Source organism: Dermacentor albipictus, chromosome 1 (assembly GCF_038994185.2).
Source record: "Dermacentor albipictus isolate Rhodes 1998 colony chromosome 1, USDA_Dalb.pri_finalv2, whole genome shotgun sequence".
In the NCBI taxonomy this organism is placed as follows: domain Eukaryota; kingdom Metazoa; phylum Arthropoda; class Arachnida; order Ixodida; family Ixodidae; genus Dermacentor; species Dermacentor albipictus.
Genome location: NC_091821.1, coordinates 296981587 through 296999816, shown reverse-complemented (window position 1 = coordinate 296999816; position 18230 = coordinate 296981587). Strand labels below are relative to the sequence as shown.

General features: G+C 45.2%; 2 protein-coding genes and 1 pseudogene across 2 annotated transcripts in view; 2 read left to right on the top strand and 1 right to left on the bottom strand.

The window, feature by feature from the left end:
* Nucleotides 1-5133: 5133 nt before the first annotated feature.
* LOC139054464 (probable palmitoyltransferase ZDHHC24) lies at nt 5134-11237 on the bottom strand. Its single transcript, XM_070531456.1, has 3 exons — nt 10742-11237; nt 9672-9988; nt 5134-8476 (listed from the first exon to the last, which is right to left on the bottom strand). Exons 1-3 carry the CDS (start codon nt 10924-10926, stop codon nt 8064-8066), a joined length of 915 nt encoding a protein of 304 aa, XP_070387557.1. The 5' UTR covers nt 10927-11237; the 3' UTR covers nt 5134-8063.
* Nucleotides 11238-11453: 216 nt separating this feature from the next.
* LOC139050420 (uncharacterized) overlaps nt 11454-18230 on the top strand; it is a 516820-nt gene continuing 510043 nt past the window's right edge. The window contains exon 1 of the mRNA XM_070526794.1: nt 11454-11671. Within this exon, the coding sequence (XP_070382895.1) occupies nt 11454-11671 (218 nt within the window). The remainder of the gene's footprint in view (nt 11672-18230) is intronic.
* Nucleotides 14153-14952, top strand: LOC139054969 (uncharacterized; annotated as a pseudogene).

The following is an 18230-nucleotide window of genomic DNA, read 5'->3' as shown; positions in this document are numbered from 1 at the left end:
AATTAAAAAAAAAACAATTTAATGATGCTCTCTCCACACTGGGATAAATAAAAACAAACACATCACATCTAATGTGGACATATCAGACGCCTTGTGAAACACTAAAGGAAAAATTCAGTTTCGAGCTATGGCACTTGCCGCATAGATGTGGGGGCCTTCCACTAATAGTGATAGTTACCACTGCATTTAGAAATTGAAAGCATTCATGCAGACAAGGATGATTCTTTATATTTTTGGCTACCACTTCAAATGCCTCCACCAAGTGTTACAATGCTGCACGCAGCCATACTAAGGATCTCACTGCAACACCTGCAAGTAAAAAGCAGAAGCAGTCAAAGTGCTGGTGTGTACTGGACACTATGTTTGAAAACTTTTAGGCAAGAGGAGTGCAAGAAGCAGACATAACTGCATTTATTTCAAAAATTCCCCATTTGAATGGCCTTTTCTTTTTGCTTAGACAATGCCTACGCCTAGCCACAGCAGCTCCCTCATACAGACCCCGCAAGCCAAGAGGCCGTGGAGGCAAATGCAGATAAGAGGCAAGAAGCAATAGTGCTGGTATCGACATTCATATAATTTCTTTTTATTTCGTTTAGGCAGCCAGCACACCTCGAACAGCCACCTTGATTGCGGGTGTGTCACCCTAGTCGCCAAGGAAACATTTGAGGGAAAGCGACAGGCAATGTGAACAGCCACTTCTCCATGTAAACGATACTCTTTCTCTCGGATGACTCCTACGCCTCGCCACGCCAGCACACTCGTGCACAAAGATGCCGCGGAGGCACGTGCAGGTCAGAGGCAAGAAGCAGTGGCACTGGTGTCGACATTCACCCAATTTCTTTTTCTTACACTGAAGCAGCCAGCACACCTCGAACTGCCACCTTGACTGCGAGTGTGTCAGTAGATTCCTGTTGTACATATGCTCATAATAAACTTCAGTAAACTTGAGCTTGGTAATAAACTTGAAGGCAAATGGGACATTGATGCATTGTTTTTTTGAGCATTTATTGCACACATACAATATATGTTATACTTTGCAGTGCTACAGAGCGTATTTTGAAGCTTCCCCCTATATTTTGCACCTTTAATCACGTATGTGTTGTATGGCCCTCAATGCAGTTCATGTTGTAGCAGCTGCTTTGTCTGTGTATCGCACAGTGGCTTAAGCTCGTGATATCCACATACTTCTCTCACATATACAAAATAAAGTTCCATCTTGATGGGTATCTTGATGGGTATCTTGATAACGCCATCACCTAAGGCTTAGAGAAAGCCTTAGGTGATAGCGTTATCAAGATATTTCGTTACGTTGATGATTACCTGATTTTCTGCAATATGGAAGAATTAGATTCCGCTGCTACCTCAGTAAGTGAGCAATTTAAACTTTATGGGGGAGGATTAAAGTTTACCAAGAAATTTCCTCAGCGACGCGTAGATTGGAGACATGCAAATCAGAGTTTGTAAGATGTTTGTGAATTTCAGTATCATTAAAAAACTAAGCACTTGTTTGCCGTATCATAAGTTAAAGGGGTACTAAAGAAAAGTTTAGGTCAATAAAGTTTTCTTCAAAAACTTGCTTTACTTGTTTTCATGATAATAGGTTGACTATTGAAAAATTGGTCAATGTGTCGTTCTTGAATTTCGCGCCAGAATTTCTGGGTTGGTACACGAGTGTGATGCCACGGATGACAAACTTAGTACTTCTTAATATTTCAGCCATTGTCGAAAAGCCAAGCCGAAATTCCTTAAAACCTATGCAGTTCAGTCTTTGGCCCTTTAGAATACAATGTTGTCATTTATTTTTACAGATAAGAATTTAACTAGGGCTGAGAAGCTATTCAAGCTATTTTGAATAATATACTAATAGGCATAGTCTTTCTATTTTTTCAAATATTAGCATTAAGAAAATTTGTAGAAGGTTCAGCAATGTACTGCCAATAAATATGATGTGAATTTAAAGTATACTAGCATGTTACTTCAACATATATTGAATGGCACTCACAGTTGAAAGACTGCGCATTGCAGCAGCTGCTGCTATTGGCAATTTCTTCCATGGAGGTCCCCCTCTTTGACACTGGGTGACCTTCTCCCAAGATGTTACACATCTCTCGCCACAAAGAAGTCAACCAATCTTTGCCAATGTCACCAGCCACTTTGCACAGCTCAGACTACTGTTCCTCAGGATTAATGCAAGTACACAGATGCAACAGTTATTCCATGAAGACGGACCTCCTTCGCAAGGCCGAGTGATCCTGAATTATGTATACATGCACTAATACCACCGAAACCCCAGATTCCTTGTTACTAGAACTGAAAGCCATACATTATGCAATTGAGTATGTCGGCAAAATGCAGTATGTCAACAAAATGTTATGGAGCTCCATGCTCAGATAGCCTTGACACCTGCTGTCACCTGGGCCAACGAATCTACAAAGGATAACACAAACGTGTCCTAAGTGCCTGGCTCCTACGTCCAGGTACTCATCACCTGTTACTCTAAATGTCAGCGAGCATGATTACAAAGACGGCGCCGAATACAACAACACACGAAGAAGGGGACACGAGACAAGCACGTAGGCGCACTAACAACTGAGTGTTTTATTTCTTGACAGAGTAATATATAGCTGCTGTCAAAGATCAAAGAACAAGAATAAACAGGGCAGTCATCTGCATCTCACAAGGAAGCCAAGATACAGAATAACTTCTAAGTGTCGCTCTCAAGATACGCCAGTTCCTTTGTCGAAAGAGGACCTGAGGCTTCACTGATACAATCAACACCACGCTTTTTGATCTCAAGCGCTTACAATATCTCCCTTGTCAGTTGATGATCAGCTCTGTTCAGAACACTGGTTCTATCAAAATCTGGGATGCACTTGTGAGCCTTACAATGCGCACTTATATGACCGGAGAGCTGGTTTTCCATCTTATATCTATGCTCATGCAATCTGTCATTCAGACATCTGCCCGTTTGGCCTACATATGTTGAACCACACGACAAGGGAACCGAATAAACTTTCTTTACACATCCGACATGTTTCTGCCCATGTTTTTTTGCGCACACCTGTTTATTTTCTCGATTTCCTGCATTCACTTTGGCACACATCAAACCAAGACATTTTGGAGCAGAAAATATAACACGAACAACAGCTCGTTTACCTACTTTTTTTAGATTGTGAGATATGCCGTGAACATAAGGAATAATGGCACACCTGGTTTCAGAAGGGCCTGCTCGACCCTGGTTTACAACGCTAGGTTGCTTGAGCTGTTTGAGCATTTTTTCCACAACACATACGATCACATGGTGAGGACAACTTGCCCCATTGAGGTGGCTGACCTGACAATGAAAGCTGCTTTGCAGCCGATGCACGCATGACTTGTTAAGTGCATTGGTTAAACATGATTGAATGATGCCTCGTTTTATTACTTTTGATTGAGCTGAATGGTAGGAGAGGATGCTTGCTAGCCCTTGGCTTAAACTACCAGCACACATGACACAATGAAAAAATGAACTCTAATATCAGCCGGAAGCTCGTGGGTCAGGGTTAGAGGATTCAAGGCTGTTTTAAACTCTTGCAATACTATGGATGACTGGGTCTCCAATTCTGGACTGTCACAATCTAAGAACACTAAAAAATCGACAAATCTAAAGATCTGCATAACATTTGTCCCCGATATGCACTGCTTTAACAGGTTGTCTTTTGAAGCTAAAAAGATGTCGCTTAAAACAGGGGCTTTACACGAACCTATACAGACACCCTCTTTCTGTAGAAAGATGTCTTCGTTCCATTTTATGTGTGTGGACTTCAGGTATACGGACAGCAGTTCCAAAAAGGAACCTACTGCTATGCCAGAGGCATTCTGGAAAGCAATCGCTCCAAATTTATCGATGCAGTCATTGACGCTTTCCATCAAATCATTTTGTGGTATCGAGTAATACCAAGTCTTTTATGCCAACAGAGAAGGCGGATAGCATTTTGTTCTCATTCTGTGCGATGTATTTTACAACGCTTTCAGAATTCTTCAGGCGGAACGGGTCATAAATGGGTAGTCTACTCAAATTTTGCTGGAGAAACAAGGAGACCTGTTTTTGCCATCACCCATTTTCTGAGACTATGACGCGGAAGGGGCAGTTATATTTATGTGTTTTTGCTGTGAAGAATACATCAAGGCTGAACTTTTTCTCCGATTCTATTGCAGTCACCAGTTTCGTTAAATTCAGGTTCTTACACAGCTTTTTGGCATTGCTTTTTACTTTTGCAAGAGACACTTTTTCGCACTTCTTAAAAACCCCTGAGAGAGCTTCTGAGGCTTTTGATTCGAACAAGTGTTTTGGCATTACAACAAATCCACCTTCCTTATCGGAGGTTAAAAGAGACAGGGATTGTCCTTTCAAATAACTAACCGTTCTAGCTACAGGAATCTTTTGAACAGATGTCTTACAACGTGCGAGCACATCCACGCCTTCCGAAGTGCACCTTTGCTGTTCTTCCGTTGAGGCTCGCCTGGAAACCTGCATGACCATTGCAAGTAGCTCCGCAGGGACCTTCTCCGGTTGTATGGCGAACTTGGGCCCGTAGCCAAGCACGCGGCGTACGGAATCTGGGACGGCAGCATCTCCCAGGGTGATCACAGGACTTTCTGCCACTGGTGGTTTCTTCGGTACCTGTGCTCGAAGTCTCGGAAGCATCAGCTGCCACATGTACTCAGTGGAGGCGTTGATGATCCGGTTCCATTCCCACCACAGTCGTCGACCACTGTGCGGATTGGCGGCAAGCAGAAGAGTTGCCTGAAGGTGCTCCCTGTGCAACCGTGCTTGTCTTTACCACTCGGAGCGAAGAATCTTACACACTCGATTCGTATGTCCAAGCGATGGTAGACCGAAGCCAAACATCGCTGCGACATCGTTTGGGAGAACCTTGTGTCTGATACAGAAGCCCAGCAATCGTCCTCGGCAAGAAGCGGCAACAATGAGAGCAGCGACGAACGAAAGTTCGCGAGTGAAACAAAAAAAGGGCCCACTGAACTAGAGATGAAGTCACTGAGCATGTGTTGGTGGGCTAGTTGGTTAAACATGATTACAAAGACTGTGCTGAATACAACAACACACGAAGAAGGGGACACGAGACAATCACGTAGGCGCACTAACAACTGAGTGTTTTATTTCTTGACAGAGTAATATATAGCTGCTGTCAAAGATCAAAGAACAAGAATAAACAAGGCAGTCATCTGCATCGCACAAGGAAGCTAAGATACAGAATAACTTCTAAGTGTCACTCTCAAGATACGCCAGTTCCTTTGTCGAAAGAGAAACTGAGGCCTCACTGATACAATCAACACCACGCTTTTTGATCTCATGTGCTTACAATATCTCCCTTGTCAGTTGATGATCAGCTCTGTTCAGAACACTGGTTCTATCAAAATCTGGGATGCACTTGTGAGCCTTACAATGCGCACTTATATGACCGGAGAGCTGGTTTTCCATCTTATATCTATGCTCATACAATCTGTCATTCAGACATCTGCCCGTTTGGCCTACATATGTAATAATGCCTACATACATAATAATGGATGTCAGCACATGCTCTGAAAGATTAAACTCGGGTCTAATGTTCCACAGGACTACACCTCTTAGATAATGAACAACTGATGAGAAAACTCATCGCTGTGGTACCTGCATCGCACAGGGCTACACACAGGACCACACTTCGCACAATGTCTGGTCTGCAACAGTAGAGCAGTGATTGTGACACTCTCATGACACTTTCATGCATGACACTTTCATGCTTCATGACATGACACTTTCATGCTTCAACTGAAGCTGCGGAGCAGAAAATGTGGCTGGTTGCTGAAAACATCACAAAGCCAGTAACACAGAAAAGTGGTTTTTCATGGGGATGAATGCTTATGTAAGTTCCAGTTTGGCTTGGGTGTGACAAACTCATCAACTTCATCAAAGGGGTTGGAGTGACTCCTTTCCCACTGTAAGAATGTCATCTTATACGCAAATCTTATATGGTTGTGACACGGTGCATTTTTGGCGATAGAGCCAGATCGCCATCAAATTTATCGCCGATTGATTTCACCCTGCCGTGAAAAAAACAAATGTTATGCTGGCGGTTTGCAGCCAACGAACGATGCCCAATGATTGAAACGCGATACTAAGAGCACATGGCTGCCGGCTCTTTTTGCGCCAGCAAGAAGTGCTGGCAGCGCTGTCAACTGTCAAACCAATCCAACCAATCGCCAAACGATTGCAGCGCCCGCGTCTCCAGTAGTGGGCCTCGCACACAATATAGAGTTTTCCATTAGTGGTTCTGCACATTCCATCCCAGCTACAACTATGGGAAGACCACGAGTAGTGCATACTCCTGAGGAAGAAGCTGCCTACCCTGAGCGTCAGCGAAAGTTGGCTCATGAACAGGCTCGTCATCATAGGGCCGGCCCCGAGCTGTGCACTAGAAGTGCCTAATGCCAGAAATGCCAAAAAAAAATGCACTCTTAAAGCATGTGCACCACGAGAAGCACGCAATAGCGAAAATGAGGTGAAATAATGGTGAAACAAAAAAATGAAGACTGAAAGAATACAAGAAAAGATGCTTTGTCTTCCCTGCCGGGAGCCTTGTTCACAGTGAAATCAAGGAAGTGCGATACAATGTTTATATGGCTTTAAAATATGACTTAGGCAGCGCGTGTAGATGGGGGGGAGGGTTCCGTCATTCAGGTTGAAGGTGTTATCTGTCATTTGGATTAGGAGGGTGGTCGGAAGGCATCATGAAGGGTAAAAGGAAGGACACCAATCACTGAAAGAATACAAGACGTTTCGGCTCCCCTGACGGGAGCCTTGTTCACAATGAAATCAAGGACGTGCGTTACAATGTTAATATGGCTTTAAAATATGACATAAGCAGCACATGTCGATGGGGGGGAGAGGGTTCCGTCATTCCGGTTGAGGGAGCTATCTGTCATTTTGATGTCGTGTGGACCAGACGGGCTTCTGCCAAAACCTCGACTTCATGAAACAAAACATTTACAATATAGACTGCTTGCGAAGTTTGACTTGCATGGTGCAGCACTCGGTGTAAGCAACACAGCTTCGCTGTTCAATCATGTTCACAGACTGGGAGGGGCGGTGCTTCTTTTTTAATGCCTGTGGCAGATAGGATAATTCAAGTCATTCAGCTTGATTAAATGAAGAGGTGGACATTGCACCAGAAATCAAAATGCACAACTGACTAATTAACAAAAATGCACTAATCTTTTAATTACTGCATAGCACATATCGCTATTTAGAAATTGTAGCCAATGAGTTCACACGGCGCATCTGCTGGAACACATTTTTAAGGCTCACACCAGTTTTGAGATAATTCCCAAAGTGTCACGAAATATATGGGCGTTCCGGTTGCTTTTATGCTTGAATACATCATTTTGTCGTTTCTTATAACTATGTGAAAAAACAAGGACATGAGAAAGAAACACACACCACACCACAAGTGCAGACTGCCAATTCTCATGGTGTGGCGTGTGTTCCTTTCTTGTGTCCTCATTTTTTTGCGCAGTTATAAGAAACGACTGAAGCTATGAACCAACTAGCTCGCCAGAACGTCCTACTAAAATTTAATATATCAAACTGCAGTTTGTTAAAAATTAAGTAGAACAATACATTATATTTAGTTCAAGTTTTACAGTGCATACTTTGTAACCCGTGCAATCCTAAGAAGTCTCTCCAAGTTGATATGCCTTGCAACCTTTCCGGCTACAATTAGCAAATTGCAATGTGCCCTAAATCAATGAATTTAAGGAGTTTAATTAGGGAATTATGCATTTCAATTTTTTTTATCTAAGCAATGTCTACCGCTTCGAGTTATCCAGCTAATGGACTACAATTACCCTATTTGGCACAGGCAAACTTAGAAAATTGTCTATGGTCTAAAAAAAAAAAAAAAACAGGTATTATGACTACTACTCATTTTCCTTTTTGTGTTTAAATCAAGGTTTGAATAAATTGAATAAAGTGGCATTGTCCAAGCAACAGTTTTATCTCTCCCTCTCTTTGGCACAAAAGCTCACTCTTGCTTTTTGCCATCCATACAAACCACATGACCGTCAAAGTGCAGCCCATCTCCAGACACAGGGGACTGTACCCAGGGAGACAACCACACCAGGAACCAGGAGGCACCCAAAGTCTCCTTCAAGTTCCTCCTAAGACCCATGCTGTAGGTCCGGATGCCGTGGCTTTTTTCATAGGTGGTCTGGTTTCTTGCCACGCAGATCAGCTCGACCATTAATAGGTAGGCACACAGGAAGAACACAACCAGTTCCACAAGATTCACGAGATTGCACAGGAAAAGCCAGACATCAACGAAACCCAGCAGAAGGCCAAAATGTGGAGCCACCATGTGCAAGAAAGTCGCCAAGTTGATGCCGCCAAGCATTTCAAGCACGTAGGGACACTTGTATGAGAGACTGTAGAACAGGCCTGCAAGATGTATTAAGGCACATATGCACTCAAACACTGATGCATAAAAACAAGTATTTTGTTATGGCCCCTGTCAATAGCTTACTGAGACACAGGACAGATACAAAGATTCATAGTAAATACCAGCTAGGCTAAGTTCAAGTTTCTTTAAATGTACAAAAAATCTGAGGAACAGCATTGACTCTGGGGTGCTATAACGTTATTCCATTTTCATTTCATTCCAATCTTCCGATGTCACATTTACACAACCGCCAATGCAAGCACGGGCAATAACTAGCAAATTTGTTTCAACAGCCCAATCAAACACTCCTCATGTATAGGAGGTGACATTTGCTTGGTCTTAAAGCAAATAGTATTGCCTACCATGACGGGTTTTCTTTATCCAATTGGCTGACGAGAGGTGAGGAGTGCACTGCTGAGGAAAGAGTTTTGGTAGGGTCAATCTGGGCCAAGCTAGTGCACTGAAAGTAGATAACCGGGTCAGGTGAGTGGTGTCTGCGTCTCCTATTGGTGTTTCCCATTGCGTAGCCTGCGGTGGCTCATTGACGATTGTGGCAGCATGCAATGGGGCGTTAAAAAATGTCGCCAGAATGGACGCTCAGTGAAGATTTCACAGAGTGATCTCATGTGTGTGCCCAAAGAGCTTCATGATACTGCCCCACAAAATTTTCATTACATGCAAGGAAACCAATTCTTGCTGGCAGCTCCAAGTAGCCAGGGCCAGAGCGATTGGTGGGCAGTCATCTTTTACTCTTTTCGTAATAGAAGTTTCCGGCTATTCAAAAAAGTTTAGTTTTTTTGACATATTAATGCATCTTTAGTGCATACACATACTTTGATGTGAGTTGTCACGATTTTCTGACATCACGTGACAGAGAGGCAAAGTAGGCGTAGCACGAAAACATTTTGACTAATCGCAATGGCTAATGGTGGATGTAGAATCAGAAAGAAATGTTTCTTTTGTTTGGCCTAATCATGCATAAGTGTGAACACGTCATACTAAATTTAGAGTTATCGCAGTTTTCGTGACGTCTCGCGACAGACAGGTGAAGTGGGCATGACCCCAAAAACCAGACGTGGAGGGCTAATGGAGGAACAGATATAGATTGGAATAACTTTACGTTATAGGAACCAAGGTCTGTTGCATGCCAAAACTCAGGAGCATCTGGTGTTTTAACGGTGGAGAGAAGCTTACCAACAGTCATGTAGAGGAGAGCAACAACGAAGTAGCGTTGGTTGTAGAAGCCAATGCAGCGGCCCGTGAACATGCAGTGGTGGTCGTGTTTTAGTATGCACTCATTGCACACACTGCAGTGATGAGAGCGTGGCGGCACGTTCATCAAGCACACTGCACAGTGCCGCCAGCCCGGCAAAAGCACAGCTGGCGTCTTCATGTCACGTGCACTTGTGTCAGTCTGGAAGAGCTTGAACAGGTTTGCGTATATGTTGAACACGATAAATGTGGCCAAAGCAGCGTGCACCCACATCACCTTGTCGAAGGTCTCGTGGTACCTGGGCACGACAAAGATGGTTCAGCTGCGAATACAGAATACGCTTTCTGTTAATAACACGACACTCGCAACTATACCCTGCCAAACACAACCCAATTGAGCAGCCACGAAGTGGTTATTGTGGCTTAATTGGTACGTTCCCCTACCTGCAAATGTTTTCGAAGCCATGCGACCTCTGAGGAAAAAGCATATTGGTGCAGCCTTCCCAATGCATGTCTTTCAAGGTGCAAAATAAAGTGGAAATTTTCTCAAATTCCATGCTTCAAAATATCTGTTATTCAAGACCATATTTTCGCGACCCTGGCGACCTTCCTGACGACAATTTCTCAAAAGAAATTTTTCTAGGTACACTATTAAACAAAACTACACCCTTTGGGTCGTATCTTGCCACACAACAATAATCGCGACATCTGTCTTGTCCGCATTTTCTTTCTTTAAAGCTGCGAGCCCGGTACTTCCTAGTCCCGAACGACATCCGCATTATCAGCATCACGAAGCATTCTCGACAGGAAAGTAGCGAGCGCAGCGTTTTCAAGAAAGGGAACACAATCAAGACAGATGACGATTAATATTCTGTGGTAAATATACACCCCAAACGGTGTACATTTGTTTAGGAGCGTAAAAGTTATGAACGAACTCGAATCTCTAGCCTGCGAGTGCTGCGGACTACGCCGCAGGGCTACGTCAGATTAATCACGGCACCACACGAAAAATAGTTCTGGGACACCAATTGCCGCGGTAGATGCCGACAAACCTGGGTGCAACGAAGCAAAAGTTGAAGAATACGATGAGGGGAATGCCGCACATCATTAGCATAAACAACACACGGTCGCGGTAGCCTCTGGGTACGATGCATCTCCGCGACAAAGGTGGTCCGCGCACATCCATGACGCCCTGTTGCTGCAGTGTAGACTCCATCGGCGTTGTGCGAACAGTCATCCAGCCATTGCATTCGGTTCTTGTAGAAAGTTTCAACTATGTACTGGCGGCGCACCCTCCCCCCCCCCCCCCTCCTTTTTTTTTTCGGAAGCAGTGGATGCGATGGCAAGCGTGATAGACCAGACGGCACCGCCGCGCAGGCGCAGCCACCATGCACTTCAGTCGCTTCAGTCCTTCAGGCCTTCAGTTTCGCCACAGCATCGTGATGCGTCGTGCGGTTTCGTTATGCCACCATAGTTTCGTCGTGGGTTTCGTAGCTCCCCTGGCTCCCCCATGGCTACAGTGTACTGGTGTCAGAGATGCCAACTCAGGTCAACGTTTTATCCCTAAAATGAACCACCAGAAATCCCTAGATTTTCTTTGTTTACTTGTTAATGTGGCAATTTCAGCTTTAACAGTCTCAGCGCAGTTCACTCTTTGTTCCATTTGTTATACATTTTATCAGAGATAAATAAATGTGTATTAACCGCATCTGTAGCTTTTTTCTTAATTTTTTTGTAGAGGTATCATGCATAGAGGGTCAACAGATGGCACCACCAGATAGAGGGGGACTCGGCAACTACACTCTGCTGAGTGAACCAAGTGAACTTCGAGCACACGACTCCCGTTTCACCGCACCGCCTTTCGAGCTGCTCCTTCGGCAGCTCATCTTCACGCGCAAAGAACCCATGCAGCCCTTTAAAAAAGAATGGTCCCAAGTTGAAAGAGCTGGACAGTGTCTGCTAAGCCCCGTCATCACATCAAGGTATTTTATTCAGACAACGTTAACAGTCTTTTTACGATGCGCACAGAAAAACGAACATGTTGGACTTCGTTAAAGCCCCCTTCTCGCCTCAAATAGAACACTCAGAAGCGGTGAAATGGCGTACCTCACCGCACAGTTCTTTATTTATCAAAATCTCAATCAAAGATTATCAAACAGTAGTTGGAGCGAAATGACATCACGAGAAACTGGCATCCCCAAAAATGCAATCTTGCTAGTAATTATAGTATGTAGAGTTGGTAATTACAAAATCAGAAAATGGTTCCTTAAGACTGAGAATATATATGTTGTTTTGGTTGCGCAGCACGTTGCAACGAAGTGGTCTAGCATACGTGGAAAATGCTATTCTTTAAAAAAAAAAAAAAAAACGCTGCGCACTATAGCACTTTCTTCAATAACATAAAAACATGCAAGTACGACGCAAATGATACTGTATGCAAAGATAACGTAAACGCGCGTGCAGTGTCGATGTTGACGCGTTAAGATAGGTTTCTTAACACTCTAGAATTATTATATGGCACACAAACAAGGAATTAAGACGCGCACACAATCTTATATAAACTCTTAATCATCGTACATATCTTTGTTCATCCTCTTCAAATGAGAAGGAGTGATCTTGAAGTTGTAACAGCAGCTGTCCATCAAGGTTATTTTTGCGTGCAGCAAACCGCACAACGCGTCTGTCGACAATCTATTTCTTTGCTTTGTTTTGTTTTCAGCAGGTTGACTTGCGAAAATACGCGTTCGACAGCAGCGCTGGAGTGTGGTAGGCACAAAAGGTTCTTCATAAAACTTGACAGCAGGGGGTACTCTTGTGATCCGTCTCCTTTTTTCATTTGAGACACTTTGTGCCAGAACTGGCTCGCAGTCAAGTCAACGTGGTCGCTCAGCTCCATGTTGCGAAGAAGTCGCCATTCCCTGTCCAGTTCGTTCACTTCATTTTCTTTCACGATCAGGGGAAAGGAGACCGCAAGCGACGCGATTGATGGTACTGCCTTTCCCAGGACAACTTTCGGGTCTATGACTCGAAGGTTTTTCATCTGTTCATTTTTTAGAAGGAACCGCAGCTGCAGCTATAGATCTGGTGAGCTGCTTCAATAAAAAACTCTAAAGACCGCAGCCGAAAGTTGTGAGCCTGATTATCGTTTAAGCCGTGCTTGTTACCGGCTAGTGCGGCAGTTGGCTTTGCTCCGAGGTAAATTTCTTCAGGAACTTGGCTGGGTCTTTGTACCGCACATCGGACAACGGCGTGGCCTCCAGGTAGTCTCGCTTGATGTAGCATTCCAGTATGCATTTCAGCATGGCCGAAACCTTTTCATGGAGCAGGTGAATTCTGGTTTCTTCCGACTGCATTTCCTTATTTAGGTTAGTGAAAAAAGGCAGGACGTACTCAAGAAACTCGAGGTAGAGTTTCGTTGACGGGGCAGTCAGTTTTTCCAGAATGGCTTCTGCAGCAAGCAGGCGGTCGTCAGTGGCTGCTTTTTTGAAAAACAAAATCAGGGCAGGCATCTGCTCAAGCAAGCGTGTCACAACAACTTGAAGAGACAGCCACCTTGTTTGGCTTGAGTGCAAGAGCTTGTGCGGTTTCACCTCTGCCAGCTTCTGGAATTCTTGGAAGGCAGATGTCTGCTTCGGCAAAAAAAAGTAATTGAAAACATCGCGTGCCAGATCTTCCACTCCTCTTGGAAGTGTTTTACACGCATGCGAGGCGCACAGATGGAACGAATGGCAAACGCACTTCATAATGAAGAGGCCTGGAATTTCTGCATGTAGCAATGACGCGACGGAATGATGTTGTAGCGTCTATTAACAGCATTTAGCCAAATGTGAGTAGTCGGTTGGCAACCTGGAATAAAGCATAGGAGCATTCTATGATAGGAGCTTGAGCAATGAGTGCGTATCACCGTGTCACTCCAATCTAATGGCGTTTTTCACTGGTCGATCTGGAGCAGCCGCCTGAATCCTCGAGCGAGCGCTCGGCTTTCACCAATCCGAGTCTGCCAGTGGAGCGCACGAACGCTCCGCGGGAGATCACACAGGAAGTCTGCGTGATCACACAGGAAGTCTGCGTGCACGTGACACAAACCGGTTCCGCAAACTATGCCCAACACAATGTTGTACGTACCGACCGAGTACCGATTTCGCTTGAAGACGGAAGTGACGCCATGTGACGCGTTCCATTTCCGCCCGAATCCGCGTCTCGGCGGCGGAGCAAGTGAGAGCGATCCGGCGCGGAGCGAGTTGATCCGAAACGACCAGTGAAATTCGGATTCGTTGCCGCGGAGCAAAAAATCCTGCTCCGAATCGACCAGTGAAAAACGCCATAAATCAATCAGACCGCATCCCGGTCTATGCGAACATTAAAATGGTGTCAGAAGTGTTACTTGGTCCCATGTGAGTGCCAAACCAAGTCATTCCGTCGCATCGTCCATCAGCAGCAAGCGGCAACCGGCAATCGCAGCCATGGCATACGCGCTCCCTCCCTTCCCAAGTTTCGACCTTCGTGCCACAGACGCCAACAATACTGGTCACGAATGGACCAAGTGGATAGAAAGGTTCGAGAACTTTCTTTTAGCGTGTGATATCACGGCAGATGCACGCAAGAAAGCGCTCCTCCTGCACTACGTCGGCGAGGAAGTCTACGACATATTTCGCTGCCTGCCCGACTGCCCTACACAAGCGACAACAGCTACAAGCACGACCCAGACCACGCAGAGCCCATCGACGCCAAAATACGATGCCGCACGAGCGAAACTGAGTGCATACTTCGCCCCGCGAGTGAACTCGACATTTGCGATCTACAAATTTCGCCAAGCCCAGCAAAACGTTGGTGAGCCACTGGACGCCTTCTACGCGCGCCTCCGGCAGCTCTCTCGCCACTGTAACTTCGAGAACGTCGACGCTGAAGTCCAGAACCAAATAATCCTCGCCACAACGTCGTCTCGCCTTCGCAAATACGCAATGCTTCATTCCCTCACTTTACCAGACTTACTTAAACAAGGAAGAATGCTCGAGGATGTCGAACGGGATGTATCCGAAATAGAAAAGAACGTCGATAGCAATGCGGCGGTGCTCGCAGTGCACAAGGAAGGACAGCACCATGGCCAACACCAAAGAAACAGCCGACAGATGCCACAACAAACCTATGCACTGCAACGACCTCGTGTCTCATCAGCAGATTGTCGCAACTGCGGTGGCAAGTGGCCTCACCAAGGCGGAAGATCAAGTTGTGCTGCATGGGGCAAGACATGCAAGGCATGTAACAAGGTTGGTCACTTTGCACGATTCTGTCCAACGAGACAAATGGTACAAGCAGTGGACTGTGACAATGGTCCAAACAGGAATCAGACAGTCTGCAGTAAGAAGAGTTCTAGCACCAAAGAATGTGCTGCCACCTGTGACACCAGTTCAAGCAGTGACGAGTATGTTTTCGTTGCCATGACCTCACCTCAGACAGGCCCATCTCCAAAAGTTATTGTCACTGCCAACAATGTGCCAGTCACTTTCATAATCGACACAAGTGCAACAGTGTCAATTCTTGGCGAAAATGACTTTGAGAGCTATCGGCTAAAGGTGAAACTCCAGGAAACATCCGTCAGAGTGTTCCCATACAAAGAAACATCTCCGCTTGAACTTCTAGGCAAAGTCTCTGTCACAATGAGATACAAAGATAACTGCATTGAAGAAGACATCTTTGTCATTCGAGGAAACTGTGCACCACTCTTAAGCTTCACAGCAGCATCCAACCTGGGGCTTGTCCAGATCGCATACCAAGTTAATGAGCATCAAGATGACAAGTCAATCGTGGAAGCATTCCCCAAGTTGTTTAGTGGAGTTGGGAAACTCAAAAACCACCACATTCATCTTTTTGTGGACGACACTGTCCCACCGGTTGCACAACCACACAGGCGTATTCCGTTTGCCTTACGTGACGTCACAGAGAAAGAACTTGAACGCCTCCTGTCAGAAGACATCATTGAGCCAGCCATAGGACCTACACCGTGGGTGTCCCCTGTGGTTATTGTGCCTAAACCGCATCAGCCTGACGAAATTCGAATCTGCATTGACATGCGTGTTGTGAACACTGCCATTCAACGGGAACGACATTTGTGCCCAACAGTGGATGACATCATTGTTGCCTTAAATGGAGCAAAAATGTTCTCCAATCTTGACTTAAAGAATGGATATCATCAGTTGGAACTTGACCCTTCTTCAAGGCAACTCACCACGTTCTCAACACATGTTGGCTTGTTTCGCTACAAACGACTGAACTTCGGCATCAGCTGTGCAGCTGAAATCTTTCAGAACACCATACGCCAAGTGCTCAATGGCATCCCCAGTGTCCTGAATGTTAGTGATGATATTCTTGTTTTTGGGCAAACAAAACAGGAGCACGACTTGTCCTTGGAAGCCGTTCTGCAGCGACTCCAAGAAGCTGGATTGACACTGAATGAAAAGAAGTGTCACTTTCATCAACGTGAACTGAACTTCTTTGGACTTAATTTTTCAGCTGATGGCGTTCGTCCTGATCCTAAGAAGATAGCAGCCTTCCTACAGATTAAAACACCGGAATCTCCACAAGAAGTGAAGAGCCTGCTAGGAATGATCAACTATTCAGGCAGATTTCTGAGAAATCTTGCTGACCTCACACAGCCTTTTCGTGAACTGACACTGAAGGATGTTGTCTGGGAGTGGACAGAACGACAGCAAAATGCTCTTGAGAGCCTAAAACAAGCCATGTCCGATGCCTCCACCCTTGCTTACTTTGACCCATCCAAACCGACAGAATTTGTGGTAGATGCAAGTCTACATGGACTGGGTGCTATCCTTACACAGCGTGACAGTGAAGACATTGCAGTGATAGCTTATGCAAGCAGAGCGCTTACACCAGTTGAAAGTCGCTACTCCCAAATTGAACGTGAGATGTTCGCAGCTGTATGGGCCATGGAGCACTTCCGTCTTTACCTTTGTGGAGTCAACTTCCTTCTGCTGACTGATCACAAGCCTTTAGTGAGCATACTGGGAAACCCAAGATCATCACCATCTGCCCGCATTGAGCGCCTTGCACTACGCATTCAACAGTACAAGTTTGTTATACAACACACTGCAGGAAGTAGTAACCCTTCCGATTACCTTTCCAGGCATCCAGTTCCTGAAACGAAAATGTGTGCCCGCATCGACAAAGTACCTAATGAGTATGTCAACTTTATCCAGCGCCACAACATCCCCAAGGCCTTCTCGGTGCAAGAAGTCGCAGATGCAACGAAAGCAGACCAGCAGCTACAGTCACTTATCAGTGCTATCCAGCACCCCACCCTCACCAGCTGGGTCTCAGCTGAACTGAAGCCATTTGCATCTATGAAAACAGAACTAACAACAACGCCCGAGGGCATCGTCCTTCGAGGAACACGCCTAGTTCTTCCCGCTACTCTGCAGAAACAAGCAGTGCTACTTGCCCACAAGGGCCATCAAGGGATTGTGAAAACAAAACAAATGTTAAGAGAAAAAGTGTGGTTGCCAGGCATGGATAAGCTCGTGCACACTTTGATTAAAAGCTGCCTACCATGTCAAGCAGCTGTTCCACAAGCAAAGCAAGAACCACTTGCCATGACAGAACTACCCAGTGGTCCCTGGGAAGAAGTATCAGTCGACTTTTGTGGTCCCTTTCCAGATAGAAAGTATGCCATGGTGGTGTTAGATGACTTCTCACGATACCCAGTGGTACAAATCATACACTCCACAAGTGCAAACAATGTGCTTCCCTCCCTTCCACAAGTGTTTTGCCAGTTTGGAATCCCTGCACAGGTAAAAAGTGACAATGGGCCACCATTCCAAGGCAAAGAGTTTGCTACATTCGCAAAAGAATTAGGATTTCGGCATCATCGGATCACACCTTTGTGGCCTCAAGCTAATGGCGAAGCTGAGCGGTTCATGAGAACATTGAAAAAGCATGTTCACACTAGTCAGCTTGAGAACATAGATTGGAAAGTAGAGCTCGACACTTTCCTGATGTCATACAGGTCTTCAAAACACTTAACTACTGGAAGATGAGAAATCTTCTGCCTTGCTATGTTGAAGCTGCTTCGGAAACGGAAGACATAACAAAGTTCAAAACAGCTGTGCTCGAGAAAAGGGCATACAACAAACATGCTGATGCACGAAGGCGTGCTCAACCACATCGCTTCTGTGTCGGTCAGCGAGTCTTGTGCAAGCAAGACAGACACGACAAGTTCACTTCGTACTATGATCCAGACCCTTATACCATTGTCAGCGTTCATGGATCACAAATCAAGGCATCGAGAGGAAATAGAGTAATAACGCGCAACTCAAGTTTTTTCAAAGATGCCTCTGGCCTTAAACAAGCACCAGCCAAAACATCATTTGACTGTGATGACATCGTATATCCTCTACCCACCTCAGTGCCGGATCCTGCACCACCTGCATTGCACCAGAGTTCTCCAAGAGAGCGCTACCCAAAGAGAAACAGAAAGCCTCCACGCCATCTTTCTGATTTCGCAACCTGACATTGTGACTGTTTGTT

What these genes read in the sequence shown, in the direction of transcription:
- LOC139054464 (XM_070531456.1), bottom strand. Translation starts at nt 10,926, where the DNA reads ATGACTGTTCGCACAACGCCGATGGAGTCTACACTGCAGCAACAGGGC. An exon ending in TTTTGCTTCGTTGCACCCAG is followed by an intron (nt 9,989 to 10,741) that starts GTTTGTCGGCAT and finishes TGTCGTGCCCAG; the next exon opens with GTACCACGAGACCTTCGACA. An exon ending in TCTCCTCTACATGACTGTTG is followed by an intron (nt 8,477 to 9,671) that starts GTAAGCTTCTCT and finishes TACATCTTGCAG; the next exon opens with GCCTGTTCTACAGTCTCTCA.